Source organism: Orcinus orca, chromosome 4 (assembly GCF_937001465.1).
Source record: "Orcinus orca chromosome 4, mOrcOrc1.1, whole genome shotgun sequence".
Taxonomy (NCBI): domain Eukaryota; kingdom Metazoa; phylum Chordata; class Mammalia; order Artiodactyla; family Delphinidae; genus Orcinus; species Orcinus orca.
In genome coordinates this window covers 48,553,539-48,573,961 of record NC_064562.1, presented here as the reverse complement: position 1 = coordinate 48,573,961, position 20,423 = coordinate 48,553,539, and the positions used below count along the sequence as shown (strand labels likewise).

The window sequence follows — 20,423 nt, the reverse complement described above, 5'->3', positions numbered from 1 at the left end:
AAACAGTTCCTGGAACATTTTGAGGACTCAAATATTTGTTGAATGAATGAAATCAAGAGTTAAAAACTGGAGGTTCCAGTTCAAGATAGCGACATAAGAAGATCCTGAAGTCACCTCCTCCCATGGGCATACGAAATCTACAGCCATGTATGGAACAGTTTCCTCTGGGTAAAAGCTAAAAACAGGTGGAGCAATCCTTCACATTAGACAAATGGGAAGGAAACCACATTTAAGTGGGTAGGAAAGGCTGAGGCACAGTCTTGCCATAAATTCCACCTCTGATGCTGCAACCCACAATTGGAAGGTAGCTCAGAACTTGGAGCTTTGCTTTGAGGAGTAAAGGGTTCTTACTGCACACTGGGCACCCCAACTTTAAAGACAGTCACCTGAGAGACAAGCCCTCAAAACACCTGGGTCTAAAGACCAACAGGGCTCACATACACGAGACCTGTGGGGCTGAGGCAAACCGAGGTGCGGTTCTTAAAGGGACCGTGTGCAGACTCAGCTGCTCTAGGGTGCAGCGCAGAAGCAGCCCTTGAAAATCGCCCACACTTATCTGCAGAAGACTCACTTGCTAATTTTAAAGCAATTGGTCCGAGGAGCAGGGGCCTGCTGGAATATTCTCCTGGGACGGAGGCTAGTGGGCGCCGCCATCATGCCCTCCCTCTCCTTTGCTAAAGCCCACGGGTGCCATCTTTTCTTCTTTCTTTTTTCCCCCTTCCCATGGGTGTCATCTTTATGCTCCAGTCGGTGGGCGCCATTTTTCACAATTCCTTTCTGTCTTGCTGAAACCAGCGGGAGCCATCTCCCCCGACTTCTAAAAAATTTGTTTCTTTATTTTTCCTTTTTTTCTGGCAGGTGCCATTTTGTGCTCTCCCTCTGCTGCACTCCAGAGCACCCGTATTTCTCCGAGAGGAGCTTCTGTACACATCTGGTGCCCTGGTTTTCATATTTGGTGACCCAGCTTTTGCAGCTACCACCTGGGGGATCACCTGGCTTTGGAGGCCAAGAGGACTTGTGCTCTTGGGTTTCACGGGACCGTAACAATCGGAGATTCAGTCCTTGGCAGACTACCGCTCCTAGGGCACTGCGCGGAGAGCAGACTAAAACACACTTCTAGTCTTTCTGAGGAAGAGACCTATTTGCTTGACCAGGAGCTTTGGCCTGAGGGACAGACTTCTGGTTTGGCATACTTATAGGGGCTTACAGAGCTGCTCTCAGGGAATCAGGTAGACTCCGTCTTTGTGCTCTCCCTCTGCTTTATTCCAGCTCGCTGCTATCTTCCAGAAAGGAGCTTATACCCTTCTCTGGTGCCCTGATTTTTGCAGATGTTACCAGGGGACACCTCTACATCACTTGGCTCTGGTGGCCAGCCAGGCTTAGCTTGTGGGCCCCACGAGACCATAACCAATGAGAAAGAGTTCTTAAACAGCTACTACCCCCAGGGCACAGCAGGAGGTAACAGACTCAGGAGCTCAATGTTTTTGTGAAAAATGCCCATTAGCTTATCATTATTGCTGCAACATGAGGAACAGGTTTCTAATTAAACACACAGCTAAGGGCTGACTGTAAACCTTTCCTGAGAACTCGGAGAGCAGGCATTATCTTCCCCTTCTTCTGCTGGACCCCAGAGTGTCAGCATCTCTCGAAAGGGAGCTCTTATAAGTGTCTGGGGTCCCAGTTTTTGCATCTGGTGCCCTGGTTTTTGCAGCTGCTGCCCAGGGAATATCCCTTGATTGCCTGACTCTGGTGGTTGCGGGGGATGACGTTCCTAGGTCCCACAGGATTGTAACAATTAGAGAGAGAGTTCTTGGAAGGCTACCATCCCCAGGGCACTGCACAGACAGTGGACTAAAACACTCCCCTAGTCTTTCTGTGAAAGAGGCCTACTTGCTAGTCCTGGAACTTTGGGACAGGGACGGGCCTCAGGTATGAAACATGTTCAGAGGCTACAGAGGTGCTCTCAGGGAATGTAGGCTGGGGAATACCATCTTTTTGCCCTCCCTCTGCCTTGCAATATGTTACTGGTATCTCCCAGAAAGGAGCTTACACACTAATCTGGAGCCCTGATTTTTATGATTGCTGCCCAGGGGATACCTCCAGATCACTTGGCTCTGGGGGCCAGCAGGGCTTGCACTTGTGGTCTGACAAAACTGTTTATTTTGTATTTTTAAAAGCTGCTGCCTGAGGGTCTGGCTTGTAATCAGCCTGAACTAGATGCTGAGTGAGATCCTTCCCTTTGGGACGCTAACTAGTCTTAGCGCGCCCTCAGCTACTGGGAGCTATTAAATATAAAATAGGCTGCTTGGATAATCACAGACATGTTGAGAAACAACCAAGGGTGCTAGGGCAGGGTTGAAGGATAAGGTTTGTGTCCTACACAGGGCCAACCCTTCGGAACTGGGAGACGCAGCTCTTTCATCTAATGCATAGAAACCAGCAGAGAGAGTCAAGCAAAGTGAAAAAACAGAGGAGTGTGTTCCAAATGAAAGAACAAGATAAAACCTCAGGAAAAAATCTTAATAAAATAGAGATAAGTAACTAACCCGATAAAGGGTTCAAAGGTAGTGGTCATAAAAATGCTCACTGCGCAAGAGGGAGGAGATATGGGGATATATGTATACGTATAGCTGATTCACTTTGTTATACAGCAGAAACTAACACACCACTGTAAAGAAATGACACTCCATTAAAGGTGCTAAAAACATAAAAAAATAATTTGAAAAAAAAGTTGCTCACTGAACTCAGAAGAGGAATGGATGAACACAGTGAGAACTTCAGCAAAGACATAGAAAATATTTAAAAGTTGTGAACAGAAGTCACAGAGCAAAGACTATGGCAACTGAACTGAAAAATACAGTGGTGGGATTCAATAGCAGACTAGATGAAACAGAAGGAAAGGGTCAGTGGACTCAAAGACAGGGTAGAAGAACTCACCAAGTCAGAGTAGCAAAAAAGGAAAAAAGAGTGCAGAAAAGTGAAGATAGCATAAGGAACTTATGGGGCAACATCAAGTGGACTAACATTTGTATTATAGGAGTCCCAGAAGGACAGGAGAGAGAGAAAGGGGAGAAAATTTATTGGAATAAATGATGGTTGAAACTTCCCTAACCTGGGGAAGGAAACAGACATCCAGATCCAGGAAACCCAGAGAGTTCCAAATAAGATGAACCTAAAGAGACCCACGATAACACTCATTATAATTAAAATGTCAAAAATTAAAGACAAGGAGGGACTCTTAAAACAGAAAGAGAAAAACAACTTGTTATGTATAGGGGAACCCCCATAAGACCAGCAGGAGATTTTTCAGCAGAAACTTTGCAGACCAGAAGGGAGTAGCAAGGGAAGGAAAAAAACCTACCACCGAGAATACTCTACCTGCAAAGTTATCATTCAGAACTGAAGGAGAGATGAGAGTTTCCAGACAAGCAAAAGCTAAAGGAGTGCATCACCACTAAACTGTCATTACAAGAAATGTTAAAGGGACATATTTAAGCTGAAAAGAAAGGACACTAATTAGTAACAACAAACCATATGAAAGTATAAAACTCACTGCTAAAGATAAATGTATGAGCATACTTCAGAGATATGGTGGCTTGGTTCCAGACCACCACAAAAAAGTGAGTATCACAATAGAGCAAGTCACATGAATTTTTTGGTTTCCCAATGCATATAAAAGTTATGTTTATTCTGTACTATAGACTATTAAGTATGCAATAGCATATGCCTAAAAAACCAGTATGCATACCTTAATTTAAAAATACTTTATTGCTAAAAAATGCTAACCATTATCTGAGCCTTCAGCAAGCTGTATAGTAGTACCATCAAAGATCACAGATCACCATGACATAATAATTTAAAAGTTTGAAATTTTTCAAGAATTACCAAAATATGACAGAGAGACATGAAGTGAGCAAATGCTGTTGGAAAAATAGCACCTACAGAATTGGTCAGGGCAAGGTTGCCACAAACCTTTGATTTGTAAAAAAAAATGTAATATCTATGAAGCACAATAAAGTGCAATAAAATAAGGTATTCCTGTATGGTAAACGTAGTAGATTAGTCACTTTTAAAGCTAGTATGAAGGTTAAAAGACAGAGTAGTGAAAGTAACCATAACTACCATAATTAGTTAAGGAATACACACTATTAAAAGATGTAAAATGTGACATCAAAAACATAAGATACAGGGGATGGGAGAATAAAAATGTAGAACTTTAGAATACATTCAAACTTAAGTTGTTATCGACTTAAAATAGACTACTACAAGCTGTTTTATGTAAGCTTCATGATAACCACAAAGCAAAAACCTATATTAGATACACAAAAGGAAATGAGAAAGGAATATGAGATAGCACTAAAGAAAATCATCAACCACAAAGGAAGAGACCAAGAGAAGAAGAAAGGAACAGAGGAACTACAAAGCAGCCAGAAAACAATTAACAAAATGGCAATAAGAACATACCTTTCAATAATCACTTTAAATGTAAAATGAACTAAATTTTCCAATCAAAAGATATAGAATGATTGAGTGACAAAAACAAGACCCATCTATATGCTGCCTACAGAAGACTCACTTCAGACTTAAGGACACACACAGATTAAAAGTGAAGGGATGGGGACTTCCCTGGCAGTCCAGTGGTTAAGACTCTGCCTTCCAGTGCAGCGGGTGCGGGTTCCATTCCTGGTTGGGGAGCTAAGATCCCACAGGCCTCGTGGCCAAAAACCAAAACATAAAACAGAAGAAATATTGTAACAAATCAATAAAGACTTTAAAAATGGTCCACATCAAAAAAAAAAAACTTAAAAAAAAAAAAGTGAAGGGATGGAAAAATATATTCCATGCAAATAGAAACCAAAAGAAAGCTGGGGTAGCTATACTTATGTTACGAACGCAAGTCCATTTTCCTGATGCACAGTGAGGCCAAATGATACCAAAACGTCAGAGTTTGGTTTATTGCAGGGCCATGCAAGGAGATGGGTGGCTCATGCCTTAAAAAAACCCAAACTCCCCCGAAACTTTCAGCAAAGCCCTTTTGTAGGAAAGGTAAGGGAGGGGCATGGTTAGTTGTTGCAGACTTCTTGGTGTCAGATCCTTTGTTCTTGAGGTCAGGTCACAATGTTCCTATAAACCACCAAAACAAATGTTACTCTCTGTTCTAACAAGAAAGGGCAAGGTGTCAAGTCTCAACTTTCACCCACAAGTTCCAGGTCCTGGCTAAGAGAAGGGGATCCCTACACAGGTGGGTTACCCTGCCCGGGAGCATTCACCCAGCACCCAGCCTGGGTCCTCCCACCAGTGCCCAGGCCCAGCTGAAGAGGCAGATCTCAGCTGGCAGGACCCTCAGGGCCAGGTTCCCAAACCCTGCCCAGCCATCATCACTAAGGGAGCAAGGCACCCAGGATCCAGCCAGCTCTCAGGCTTTTCATTTAAGCTGGAGAGGCTCTGAGGCCTCCGTGGCCTGCGACCCATGGAGACTGCTGTTACCTTAATGGCAGTGTCCGTATACTCCAGTTGCTGAGGGCTCCCTGGGCTGCAACCCATGGAGACTGCTGCCACCATTAGGTTGCAGAGGTGCAGATGGAGGAGAGGTGCACTGCTGCTTCAACGCCTGGGGCCAGCCAGTGGGCGGCTGTAGCGAGGGCTCTGGAGGTCTGCAGGACACAGCCCTCAGCCTGAGGCCAGCAGACCTGGAGGGCCGGGAGAAGGCTGCTATCTGCCTCTCACCACACTCTGCCCCAGGACCACTCTTCGGCTGACTGTTGGTGGAGCTGGACCTCTAACTGCCATGTGCTAATGGTCATGAGCTAACGGCTGTGTGCCTGCCCTGCCCCTGTTACAGTGGCAGGTACATCTGCAGGTCAGGTTCTCATGGCCAAGTGGACACAGGCGTGTGCCACCTCCTTGCCCTCTTCCTGGCTGCCTGCTTCACCTTCCTGTCATAGTCGTCCCAGCAGGGAGTCCAGCAGGAGTCAGGGACTGCCAGGCCAGGCCAGGCTGGGGGCAGCGCAGTGGCATGAGGCGGGGCAGCACTGGGCAAGCTGGCTCCAGCGGATGTGGTGTGCGAAGCCACGGCTCATATCCTGCCGCCTGCCAGGCTTGCAGCAGAGCCCTGGCCTGGGACCCGGCACCACTTCCATCTGGAGCCCCCATGTATCTGACGTTCTGGTATTGTTTGGCCTCACTGTGCGTCAAGCATACAGAGTTGTGTTTGGTAACACTTATATCAGACAAAATATACTTTAAAACAAAGACTGTGATAAGGGACAAAGAAGGGGATTATATAGTGATAAAGGGGTCAGTCCAACAAGAGCATGTAACATTTGTAAATGTTTATGCACCCAAAATAGGAGCACATAAATATATAAAGCAAATATTAACAGACCTAAAGGGAGAAATAGACAACAGTACAACAATAGTAGGGGACTTTAATACCCCACTTACATCAGTGGATAGATCATCCAGATAATAAATAAGGAAACATTGGCCTTAAATGACACATTAGACGAGATGGACTTAACAGAAATACCCAGGACATTCCATCCAAAATCAATAGAATACACGTTCTTCTCAAGTACACATGGAACATTCTCTACGATAGATCATACGTTAGGCCACAAAACAGGTCTTAACAAATTTAATAAAATTGAAATCATATCAAGCACCTTTTCCAGTCATGGTGGCATAAAACTAGAAATCAATTATAAGAAGAAAACTGGAAATTTCATAAATATGTGAAGATTAAACAGCATGCTCCTGTACAGCCAATATGTCAGAGAAAAAATTGAAAGCAAAATCAAAAAATACCTTGAGACAAACAAAAATGGAAACATAACATACCAAAATTCATGGGCTTCAGTAAAAGCAGTTCTAAGAGGAAAGTTCATAGCGATAAATGCCTACTGCAAGAAACAAAGAAAAATATCAAATAACCTAACTTTATACCTCGAAGAACTAGAAAGAGAAGAATAAATAAAGCCTGCAGTTAATAGAAGGAAAGAAATAACCAAGATCATAGTAGAAATAAATGAAAAGAAACAAAGACAATAGAGAAGATCAGTGAAACCAAGAGCTGTTATTTTAAAATAAAATCAACAAACCTTTAGCTAGACTCACTAAGAAAAGAAGAGAGGACTCAAATAAATAAAATCAGAAATGAAAGAGAAGGCATTACAGATGATACCACAGAAACATAAAGGATCATAAGAGACTACTACAAATAAAGTATATACCAACAAATTGGGCAACCTAGAAGAAATGGATAAATTCCTAGAAACAAACAACCTTCCAGGAGTGAATCAGGAAGAAACAGAAAATCTGAACAGACTGATTATTAGTAAGTAGATTGAACCAGTAATTTAAAACTTCCCCCAAATAAAAGTCCAGATGGTGTCACTGGCAAATTCTACTAAACATCTGAAAAGAGTTAACACCAATCCTTCTCAAACTCTTCCAAGAAATAGAAGAGGAGGGAACACTTCCGAGCTCACAGCTCAGTTTATGGTCAGCATTATCCTGATACCAAAACCAGACAAAGACACTACAAAAAATGAGAATTACAGGCTAGTATCCCTGAGGAACATAGATGCAAAAATCCTTAAAATATTAGCAAACTGAGTTCAACAATACATTGAAAGGATTATACACCATGATCAATTGGGATTTATTCCAGGGATGCAAAGATGGTTCGATATTCACAAATCAGTGAGATATTCCAGATTAACAAAATGAAGGATAAAAATCATGTGATCATCACAAAAGATGCAGAAAAAGCACTTGACAAAATTTAACAGACATTTTTGATAAAAAATTCTCAACAAAGTCAGTCTAGAGGGAATGTGCCTCGACATAGTAAAGGCTATCTATGAGAGCCCACAGCTAATATGCTCAGTGGTGAAAAGCTGAAAGCTTTTCCTCTAAAATCATGTTCAAACAAGGATGGCTACTCTTATCACTTCTGTTCAACATAGTATTAGAAGTCCTAGCCAGAGCAATCCAGCAAGGAAAAGAAATTAAGGCATCTGAATTGGAAAGGAAGAAGTAAAACTGTCATTTGCAGATGATATTATATACAGAAAGCCCTGAAGCCTCCTCCCCAAACCAGAACTAATAAATTCAGTGAAGTTGCAGGCTGCAAAATCAATACACAGAAATCTGTTGTGTTTCTATACACCGATAATGAATTATCAGAAAGAGAAATAAAGAAAATAACCCCATTTATAATTGCACCAAAAATAATAAAATACTTGTGAATAAATTTAACCAAGGAGGTGAAAAACCTGTATGCTGAAAATTGTAGACATTGATGAAAAATGGTGAAGAAGACTCAGATGAATAGAAGGATAGTCCATGCTCATGGACTGGAAGAATCCATATTGTTAATATGTCCATACTACCCAAAGCAATCTACATAGTTAGTGCAATCCCTTTCAAAATTCCAATAGCATTTTTCACAGAAATAGGACCAAAAAAATCCTAAAACTTGTATGGAACCACAAAAACCCCCAAGCAATCTTGAGAAAGAAGAACAAAGCTGAAGGCATTGTGCTCCATGATTTCAAACTATATTATAAAGCTATAGTAATCAAAACAGTATGGTATTGGCGTAAAAACAGACACATAGATCAGTGAAATAGAATGGCAAGCCCAGAAATAAACTCATGTGTATATGGTCAATTAACTTATGACAAAGGAGCCAGTATACAGTGGGGAAAGGACAGTCTCTTTAGTAAATGGTGTTTGGAAAACTGAACAGCCACAGGCAAAAGAATGAAACTGGACCACTATCTTACATCATACCTAAGAATTAACTCAAAATGTATTAAAGACTTGAATGTATTGGGTTGGCCAAAAAGTTTGTTTGGGTTTTTCCAAAACATCTTATGGGAAAACCTGAGCGAACTTTTTGGCCAACCCATAAGACCTGAACCATAAAACTCCTAGAGGAAACATAAGTGGTAAGCACCTTGACATTGGTCTTGGCAGTGATTTTTTGGATATGACACCAAAAGCAAAAGCAACAAAAGCAAAAATCAACAAGTGGGACTATACCAAACTAAGAAGTTTCTGCACAGCAAAGGAAACCATCTAAAAATGAAAATACAGGGGACTTTCCTGGTGGCACAGTGGTTAGGAGTCCACCTACCAATGGACTCGAGCCCTGGTTCGGGAAGATCCCACATGCCATGGAGCAACTAAGCCCATGTGCCACAGCTACTGAGCCTGCATTCTAGAGCCCACGAGCCACAACTGCTGAAGCCCCCATGCCTAGAGCCCATGCTCCACAACAGGAGAAGCCACCACAGTGAGAAGCCCGCACACCGCAACGAAGAGTAGCCCCCACTCGCCGCAACTAGAGAAAAGCCCACATGCAGCAATGAAGACCCACTGCAGCCAAAAATAAATAATATAAATTAATTAATTAATTTTTTAAAAAGGCCCCCAGGGACTTACCTGGTTAAAAGAAAAAAAAAAAAGAAAATACAGCCTGATTGGGAGATAATATGCAAATCATACATATGATAAAGTGTTAATATCCAAAATATATAAAGAACTGATACAACTCAATAGGAAAAAACCAATCTATATAAAAAATGGGCAAAGACCTGAATAGGTATTTTTTCAAATAAGATATACAGATGGCCAGCAGACACATGGAAAGATCAACATCACTAATCATCAAGGAAATGCAAATCAAAACCACAATGAGAAGGACTTCCCTGGCCGTCCAGTGGTTAGGACTCTGTGCTTCCACTGCAGGGGGCATGGGTTCAATCCCTGGTCAGGGAACTGAGATCCCACATGCTGTGCAGTGCGGCCAAGAAATAAAAAAATAAAAAAAAACACAGTGAGATATCACCTTACACCTGTTAGAATGGCTATTATCAAACAGACAAGAAATAACAAATGTTAGGATATGAAGAAGGAAACCTTTGTACACTACTGGTGAGAATGTAAATTGGTGCAGTCACTATGAAAAACAGTATGAGGGTTCCTCAAAAAATTAAAAATAGAACTTCTATATGATCCAACAATTTCACTTCTGGGTATTTACCCAAAGAAAATGAAAACAGTTGGAAAGATTTCTGCACCTCCATGTTCTTTGTGGCATTATTTACAGTAGCCAAGGTATGGAAGCCACCTAAGTGTCCATCGACAGATGAATGGATAAAGAAGATGTGGCACCTATATACAATGGAATATTACTCAGCCATAAAAAGAATGAAATAATGTCATTTGCAACAACATGGATGGATCTTGAGGGCATCTTGCCAAGTGAAATAAGTCAGATGGAGAAAAACAAATAACGTATGATCTCACTTATATGTGGAATCTAAAAACAAAAGCAACCACCAAGCTCATAGATACAGAGAACAGATTGGTGGCTGCCAGAGATGGGGGTGGGGGTTGAGCAGAATCGGTGAAGAGAGTCAAAATGCACAAACTTCCAGTTACAAAGTAAGTAAGTCATGGGGATCTAATTGGCAACTAGAGTTCATAATACTATATTGCACATATGCGAGTTGCCAAGAGACTAAATCCTAAAAGCTCTCATCACACACAAAAATATTTTGTAACTGTGTGTGGTAATGGATGTTAATTAGACTTAATTGTGGTGATCATGTCACAGTATATACAAATATCAAGTCACTATGTTTTCTTGAAAGAAAACAAGAATGGAGCAAAAGCATACTGGGAATAAATAAGGTCAAACTTGCTTTGAGCTTCATGCAGTGTTTGTTATGCTCTTTTTGGTAGACTCAGTCTTTTGTGTGATTCATTGATGAATCTGATAGGCTTTAGGGGGCCAAATACAGGAAAATCCCACTCCTTCATTCCCTGTAGGCCCACATGCCTGGGCCTAAAATGCCGGTCATTGTGAGCCTAAGGACTGAAAACATGTGCAAACTTTTTCCTTTCTAACTAAACTCTATTTTTTAAAATGATACAATTACTGAGAGCCTATTCAGTGTATTTACTCTTAAATTGCTTAGCCAGTGAGGTGGGTAGAGGCTAGACGTCTGGAAGAGTCTGAGGAGGAGAGATGGGTTTTGTAAAAGTAGGTTCACTTCATGACAGTTTAAAATGTTTCATTGAGTAAATATGTATGTACACACACAGAGAGAAAAATACATTTAAGTATGGTGAATACATTTAGCTTGGTGAATTTTCATAAACAATATATCAGTGTAATCGAGACCCAGAACCAAAAACAGAACCTAACTAGCATCCCAGATGCTCCCCTTGTGCCTCTTCCAGTTACTACCTCCCACTCAGGGTACTGTTCTGACATCTGATGCCATAGAAGTGTTTTGCCTGATTTTGTACTCTATACTAATTAAATCATTCAGTGTGTAGATGTTTGTATCTGTTCATAGGTTTAAAATTTGTGGTATTTATGCACATACATATAGTTAAAAGTTTCTTAATTTTCAATACTATACAAAATTCCATGGTATAAATATGCCACAATTTATCCATTCTACTATTTATAGGCATTTGGATGGTTTGTAGTTTGGGGCTTTTATGAATAGTGCTACTTTCTAAATATTCTATTAATTAATTTTGATACACATATGCATGAATTTCCTAGGACATATCACGGTTTTATATCCATAGTCAGTGAATTCTTAAGTATTCTTCAGCACTGCAGTCAATATATTTACTAGGTGTACTTTACTCAAGTGAGAGCTATAGTTGTAGATATTACCAAATCCTTCCCTTCTTAGTGTTCTCACTGGGCTTTGCCTGTACCTAAGATTCTTAACAAGTATTCTGGTTAAGTATGCATATTCATGTCTTTTGTTAGTTTGAGTGCTTTTCAGCTTTATTTCACTTACTTGTGTGTCCCGGCACCCGGCACAGTACCTAAAATACAGTAAGCCGGTCAAGTGAATGGTGACAGCCATCACCATTGCCAGTGATTAACACAGCAAGTCCCCTGAGTTATGTGAACCATTTAGCTAGGGTAAAATCCTTGCTTCAGTCTGACATCTCAGAGTCAAAGGGTCAAAGGGTCAGAGGGTTAGGAATGGGAAGTGATCACTCTCTGAGAAGCCCAGAACTGAGGGCTCAGAGCTGAACGCGCTGTGTGGTTAGAGGGAATTGCTGTGGCCTTACAAGCCTCTTGGAGATTTCATGTGTTAACAGTAATGATTCCAAGGGAGAGTCTGGGGGGCAGATATAAATAGCAGAACACAAACGAGGTAATGTGCCACTGCCAAGCTATTGCTGGGGATGTTTATAAAAAGAAAAGCATTCCCTTCTCCGCGCTCAGTGTCAACAGCCTCCTATCCTGAAGACACGCTCACCACCACTGAGAGACTGGGGAAACGGTTTGAGACCTAGCATCGTTTAAACCTCCACAGGCAGAAAAGCCAGGTAAACATTTTGACTTATTTACACTCAGACTATGGAAGTGAAGAATTTTCAAGAAAATCCTGATTCAGAGCTTGCTTGGTATCTGTCAAGGATTATTTTCCAAATCTTGTTTTTAAAGGGAAGCTTCACACAAGAGTGGCGTGTTTGTACTATCTTTTGATATCTTTAGTGAAAGAAACTGCTCCTGAATAAAGATGGGGATCTGGGGCCAAAGGGAAGGCAATCTTCTTTCCCCTGTGCTGTTCTTCCCCATTTTCAGATGCCATAATATGGTGATTGGTAGGATAAAAAAAGAGATTTCAGTTCAGTTCCAGCCATGTCAACTTTGTTGTAGGTATGTGGAAGGAACTATAAGCCAGTCTTTAATTGAATCAGTTAATGGCTCTGGGACAGCTTCAGCCCTTGACGGCCTCTTACCCTCCTGTTTACCTGCTCCTGTCTCATGAACTTTGGGATGAATATTGGGCATTCAGCCAATAGAATTATATAATCTTACTAGAATTGCTTCCTACCCATTTCCTTCTTATTCCTGCCTTCAGAAAGTTATGCAAGACACTTGTTTTATCCTTGGCGTCTCTTAAATGTGACTATTTGGGAGAAGCAGACTGCCTCGGATAACCTTCTGGTGTTTACCACTACTGGCCTCCATCCTAGCCAAATGGGCATGACTTGGTTTGCAAGGAGGATCAAAGAATGGATGATATGCGTGGATACTAACTCCTGGAGAATTCTTGGAGACTGGGATCTAGGGGACCAATTTGAAACGGTTGTTTTTTAGTTTGTGATTTCCTATGTATGCTGAGGGGAGATTTAGAGATAGGAATTAAAAATGACTACCAGTGACTATGGTGGGAGAGACAACATGTCTAAAAGAGAATGGAAATGGACAGATTTAATCTTGAGCAAACTGCTGAAGTTCTCTGAGCTTTGGTTTCCTCTTCTGTAGAATGAGGGTGTTAGACCACCAGACAAAGTCTAATGACCCTTCCAGCCATTGGAAATTTATTAATAATCACTTCCTAACCATTATGATACCCACTCTTACCCAGAATGAAAAAATATATATAGTGTGTCATCCTGTTCTACTTCCCTAAACCTTTTCTTTAAGTCTACTAAATTGGAATTTTTTCTTTTTAATTTAGAAGAGAAAAATGAAGGCAGGACATTTTGAAATGGTCACCATGCTGCTGGCACCTATGATTCTAATGGACATGTTCCAGGTAATGTTAGGAATGGGAAGCATGTGGTCACTGGAATGGGAACTCTTGATATAAGGTTGCCTGAGGCATTTGTGTGGGTTGATGATAGAAATGAGAACAGAGAGAGTAGGTAAATTAGTTTTTTACAAGTAGATCTTATCTTTTACACACTGATATGTGTTAACTGTAGAAAATTGAAAAATTAAAATTAATCAAAAAGAGGAAAGTAAAAATCATCCACAGTCTTCCACCCAGAGGGAAAGACTCAGTCTGTTGGTGTGTATTCTTCTCAGCTTTCTTCTGTGTGTTTATGTTTGTAATTTACAAAAATGGATTCACACTATACATAGTATTTTTTTACCTTTTTAAGTTAATATTGTGCTACAGATGTCTGTCCATGGCATCAGATATTCTAAAAATATGTATTTTTCTTCAGCTAAGATGACACTGCAATGTTTATCTACATGTTTTCCATTAAACTATATAGTGACTATTTTCCCACATTCAGTATTCTTTTGTTTTCTGATAGAGAGTTTATGATTTTATTTTTTACAATTGAATCTTTAAACATTCTGTATCATATATTTTTTTTTAATTTTATTTGTTTTTGGCTGTGTTGGGTCTTTGTTGCTGTGCGCGAGCTTTCTCTAGTTGTGGGGGCTACTCTTCGTTGCGGTGCACGGGCTTCTCAGCATGGTGGCTTCTGTTGTTGCGGAGCATAGGCTCTAGGCGCACAGGCTTCAGTAGTTGTGGCACATGGGCTCAGTAGTTGTGGCTCGCGGGCTCTAGAACGCGGGCTCAGTAGTTGTGGTGCACGGGCTTAGTTGCTCCGCGGCATGTGGGATCTTCCCGGACCAGGGCTCGAACCTGTGTCCCCTGCATTAGCAGGCAGATTCTCAACCACTGCCCCACCAGGGAAGTCCCTATCATATTTTTATGTAAAATATGAGCCAGGTCCCTCACCTGATATTTCCCGCCACATTGTTAGCTCTCACATCACTACTGAATGAGTATTCGTCCACTGATTTGAAGTACGTTCTTTAAAATGTGTTAAATTCTTAAAATTTTACCCATTTTTAAATTTAATATTCTGATATATTGTTTATAGAATCATTGTATATTCTGTTACCTGGTCTGCAGTGTGACTTTTTAAAAATTGAAGTATAATTCACATATAAAAATATACCATTTTACTTAAAAAAAAATTTTTTTAAATTTATTTATTTCAGCTGTGTTGGGTCTTTGTTGCTGCACGTGGGCTTTCTCTAGTTGCAGTGAGTGGGGGCTACTCTTTGTTGCGGTGCACAGGCTTCTCATTGTGGTGGCTTCTCGTTGCGGAGCACGGGCTCTAGGCACGTGAGCTTCGGTAGTTGTGGCACACAAGCTCAGTAGTTGTGATGCACGGGCTTAATTGTTCCGAGGTATCTGGGATCTTCCCAGACCAGAGGTCGAATCTGTGTCTCGTGTCTCCTGCCTTGGCAGGCGAATTCTTAACCACTGCGCCGCCAGGGAAGCCCCTATTTTCCTTTTACTTCCTTATCTTTATAGCCATCCTAATGGGTGTGAGGTGGTATCTCACTGTGGTTTTGATTTGCCTTTTTAATATTCTTCTGCAACATAAATTTGATGTGTTTGTTTTATGAATGTTTCGTAATTTGTTTAACCAATTTCTTTTTTTAACCATTTAGGTCATTTTTACATTTTTGTAATAAACCTTTGGTAATTGAATTTCATCCATATAGGATTTTGTTTCAATGGATAACTCAGAGGAAGAAAATATAATCAGTGTGTTCACCTAGCCTTTGTACCTATTCCTTGTCCATTCAGTTTCCCCTGAATTGTGGTGGCATTTGTGGGCTTTTTCAGTGCTCAAGGTACTCACTATACAGAACACACAATCAGTGGTGGCCTTTGGCCAGAAAGAATTGATGTCTAAAATTAGACATGCAGAGACTAGTTAGAGGCACAGGGGGAAAGACAGGATCATATTGGATCAACCCTTGATATGGTGTGAGGAATGTGGGGTGGTGGTTTCAGGGTGTGATGTCTTACAAGATGTTGAAGTCTTGAACATAAATTAGGCATTGGCGCCCAAGATGCACTCTGGTACATTCTGTGCTGTGGACGAAAGTGCATTTCTTGGCTAGGAGATGGCAATGATTTGATCTCATGAAGCTCAAATTCCCACTTCAAGAAAGTGACCTACAGACCCAGGAGTTCAGGGTCTCAGTGACTTCCCCAGCAGAATATTCTGTGGCTGGTAATCAAGACCATTTCTGATGCCAACACAATTCCTACATTCGTAAAACGGTGTTGTGAATTGCCTGCCCAGCCTTTCATAAGGGTTGTTATGAGGACAAAATTAAACTCTTTTTTTAAAAAGTGCTACATAAATGTCAGTGATCTTCATCATCAGAAACACAACACTTTGGTTAAGAGAACGAACTCTGGAGCCAGATTGCCTGGGTTCAAATATCAATTCCAAACAAGTTAATCTCTCTGTGCCTTAGTTTCCTCACCCTTAAAAAAGGAACGAATAATAGTACCTACCTACCTCACAGGGTTACCATGTAGATTAAATGAATTAATATATATGAACACTTAGTGCTTCACATACAGAAAGCACTCTGGAGAAGTTTGTTAGGCCTTAAGGATGAAGTGGCCACAGGGGGTGACTGAGAAGGAGAAATCTAAGAAAATTTCACAAATGAATAGATGGTTTTATATAAGGACTAGGTTGATGGTAGTTGTAGGCAGTAAGATTATAAGTTTGGTCTTGGTCTTAGATTGTTTTGTTTGAAGGGTCTTTGAGCAATTCAAGTGGAGTTATTAAGGAGGCAGTTGCTATACAGATCTTGCACTTACAGGACAGGTCAGAGGTATTTAGATGATAACTGAAACTATGGGTCTTATATAATTGCCTAAGGGTAGAACTGAGAGTTGGAAAATAAGTAGCCTTGAGAAACACCAGCGTTTAATGGCCAACGAAAATATGCTAGGTCTGCAAAGGAGTCTAAGAAGAAATGTTTCCTTAGAGCTATTTGGATGGAGGAATGGGGGTGGGAGACCGGATTGAAGAGGGTTGGGATATGAGTGGAAATGAAACGGAGATGGCAAAGATAGATGTCTTTTTGAAGAAGTTTGACTATGAGGGGAGAAGAGAGATAGTGAGAAGGAGATAGTGTGGGATATGGAATCAAGTTATGTTCTGCTTGCTTAAGTTGGTTCCCTGCACCACCTCTTCCTTTCCACACACACACTCACACGCTTTAAGAATCATTCACATGGAGCCTGCAACTTTAACAGATCCTGGCTAAGTGTTTCTATAAAGTCTCCAACTGAGGTTGCAACTATATACTCTATAGTTGCATATAGTTGTATATAGTCTATAGCAACTATATACTCTATACAAGTATAGAGTAGTGGAAAGAGACAGTGATATGGAGGGCATTACCCTTTTACTTGTAGAAACCCTTAGATGGTGTCTCTGGGCGGATGTGCTCATCCTGTGTTTTGATCCATAGGCCTGAGCACAGGGTTCTTACTTAGTTCACTTGAACTAAATATTTTGCCAGTTGCTCTGCTAGGTGCTTGGAATTCAGAAGATAAATATGATACATGTCGTGCCCTTGAGGAACTTACGGTATAATACAGTCTGCCCTCCGTATCCATACATGTGTGACCCCGCAGATAGAGAGGACCCACTGTATTCATTGTACTGTGCCTTTTTTTTTTTTTTCTGGCTGCACCACGTGGCATGCAGGATCCTAGTTCCCTGACCGGGGTTCAAACCAGCACCCCTGGTTTGTGCAACCACGGAGCCTTAACCACTGGACCGCCGGGGAAGGCTGTACTATGCCAGTTTTATAAGGAACTTGAGCATTTGTGGATTTTGGTGTCTGCGGGGGCTCCTGGAACCAATCCCCCATGGGTACTGAGGGAAGACTGTACATATATTCCTATTACGAAATGATAAGAATAACCACAGCTCGTTGAAGGCTTGATATGTGCCTTGGGGCTAAGGCATGGGGCTGAGGACTTTGCATATATTCATTATATCATTTAATCCTCACAACAATCCTGCAATTAAGATATTATTTCCTCACGTTATCCCCATTCTTTAGATGAAAAAAACCGAAGCTCAGAAATGCCAAGTAACTTTCCCATGAGTAATTAGTGCCTAGTTAGTAACAGAAATGGAATTTGAACCCAAATCTATCTGATTCAAAGCTAGTAGTGTTCGTTACACTACACTGCCCTGCTTCTTACGTTATGTGTGTCATTTAAAGATGTTTAGTCCTTTTCCAGTTACTTGTAACGGAAAGACAATTCAAACTAGCTCAGATAAATAGGGAATTTACTGATTCTTATGACTGAAGTAACATACAGTTTCCAGGTAAAGCTAGACTCAGGCCTTAAGTAATGTTATCAGGTCCTCATCTCTCTCTTCACCTCTCAGCTCTGCAAACCTTCCTTTGTTGGCTTTATTTGTAGACAGGATTCTCCATGGGACTCAATGGATAACTATTGGCTGCCACAAGCCAATATTATCCTTAGAGCTTATGGTTATAGGGAAAGAAAGCCTTTTGTTTTTCTGGGAGTGCTCTGGTTTTTAAGCCTGCATCGTTGCTTATCATAGGGGCTGAAGATGCAGAATCAGTCCTAGCTGAACCACACAGACAAGGGGGAGGGGGCATCCTCAAAGCAAAAGGGGTAACGTTTGCCTTTATATATTTATCCTTCATGTAAAGTGTTTCACACAAGATATTTCAAATTCACTCAACAGTCTTGAGTGGTTGAGGAAATTAGCTAAGAATATTGTTCAAAGCCAGGACTGCCACCCATTTTCTTCAGTTTCACCCTCATTGTGCTTTCCTCTGTACCACAGGGTTCAAACGAATGAGTTGCAGGCATGGTCATTTACTCTTTCATACAAATATGTGAGAAAAGTTATCATTAGCAGCGGAAGATACTTCCTACGTCAAAACATATCCAAAGTTGATTGTAAGCAAGGGAGAGAGCCTGGGCATGAGGGGGTGGATGCGATAAACTGAGAGAAATGATGTACACCAAGTATCTTTATTTCAAGAGTATTAATGTCCTTTTCCTTTGAAGGTACAAGCTGACATGTTAGCTATGGCAGACAATGCATTTGATGACGAATACCTGAAATGCACTGACAGGATGGAACTCAAATATGTTCCCCAGCTGCTCAAGGAGGAAAAAGCAAGCCTCCAGCTCTTGGAAGATGTGTGGGAAAATGCAGAAGCCAAGTGGGAAGCTCGGAAGACTCAGCTCTCTCTCCCTATGGGTTTTAAGGATAACCATGGAATAGCCCTGACGGCATATGTTTCTGAAGCTCAAGAGCAAACTTCCTTTTACCATCAGTTCAATGAAGCTGGGAAAATGGCCGGCCAGTCTCGAAAAGATTATGTCTATGGCTTCCAGTTCAAAGCGTTTCATTTCTACCTGACGAAAGCTCTGCAGTTGCTGAGAAGACCTTGTGAGAGCAGCTACAAAAACGTGGTGTATAGCGTGAGGCAGACTACTTTATCTACATCTGGAGGACTAAACCAAGTCCGATTTGGCCATTTCACCTTGGCATATTCAACCAAACCTCAAGTTGCCAATGACCAAGACGTTCTGTTAACCATCAACACGTGCTTTGGAATTGCCGTTGAAAAATTTTTTGATAAAGACAGTGAAAGAATTATTTTAATACCCCTGAATGAGGTTTTTCATGTGACACAGGATGGGACTGGCAATAACCTTATCCTGCAAAGCACAAACAAGACCTGCAGCCATTATGAGTGTGCATTTCTAGGTGGTAAGTGTCTCTGTTCTGTCTGTGCATGTCTGGGAAAGAAGGAGTGAGACTCTTAGGCCCAGGGAGAGGTCAGGAAGGAAATTGGGAGGTTTTAAAAGGAGACAAAACATTGGTGGTCTCTCATCTAGCTCTTTTCATACTGTTAGTTTCTTTTTTCATAATTTAATTGTATCAAAATAATACATTTACGGTATTATTGAAAGTTAAAAAACCAAAATACTAAGATAAGGTAATGGTTCTCAACTAGCAGTTTTGCCCACTAGGGTCAGTTGACCGTAGCTGGAAACATTTTTAATTGTCACGACTACCTTTAGTTGCTGCTAGCATCTAGTGGGTATAGGCCAAGGCACAAAACCTGCCTGGTGGCTCTCATTTAATTGGAAGTCTAGAGGTGGGCTGTCCAGAGTTGGTACAGGGGCTCAACTACATCATGAGTAACTCAGACTCTTTGTCGTCCACCAATTTGAGCATGTTGGTTTGTTGATTCATGTTTTCAGTGTGACTGTTGGCAGCTGTAGGCGTCAATCCACGTTCAAGACAAAAAGAAAGGATAGGAGGATGGCAGCCAAATCTGCCTGTTTAATCAGGAGGGTAAAAGCTTTCCGAGAAATTCCGAGTGGACTTCTGATTGCATATCATCGACCAGAACAGCTACTTGATCGTCTGTAACTACAAGAAAATCTTGCAAAGAGGGTAATTAGCTTTTCCAGACTCTGTCGTGTAGGGAGGCAGGGGAGAAGGGAATTAGAAGAATCTGATCACCACCACCCTCCTCAACATTTGTGCCTTTCCCCTTCCCATTGTCCCAGTGTAGTAAAGACTGGTACCGTTTTGTTTTGAAGTACTACTTTTACCTCAGAGTTATTAGTTGTATGATTTTCTGTTTCCTTAGCTTTTTATATCCCATCAATAATTCACCCCTGAATCCTTAGAAATATAAATCTCCTCTTAATACATTTAGGTATATCAGATACTCTTTTTTTTTTCTGGATATACTCCTGGATTCCATCATCTTG

At 41.1% G+C, this 20,423-nt stretch overlaps 1 protein-coding gene across 6 annotated transcripts in view; it reads left to right on the top strand.

Moving 5' to 3' along the window:
• The window catches only part of ART3 (ADP-ribosyltransferase 3 (inactive)), an 84,062-nt gene that overhangs the window by 33,689 nt on the left and 29,950 nt on the right, over positions 1–20,423 (top strand). For 4 of the 6 annotated variants that reach the window (XM_049709403.1, XM_049709402.1, XM_049709401.1 and 1 more), the window contains exons 1-3: positions 12,270–12,381; positions 13,524–13,601; positions 18,696–19,407. In XM_049709403.1, the coding sequence (XP_049565360.1) occupies positions 13,533–13,601; positions 18,696–19,407 (781 nt within the window). In that variant the 5' untranslated portion in view covers positions 12,270–12,381; positions 13,524–13,532. Of the gene's footprint in view, positions 1–12,269; positions 12,382–13,521; positions 13,602–18,695; positions 19,408–20,423 lie in introns of those variants that run through there. The other 2 variants (XM_033406501.2, XM_049709400.1) reach the window with 2 other exon arrangements.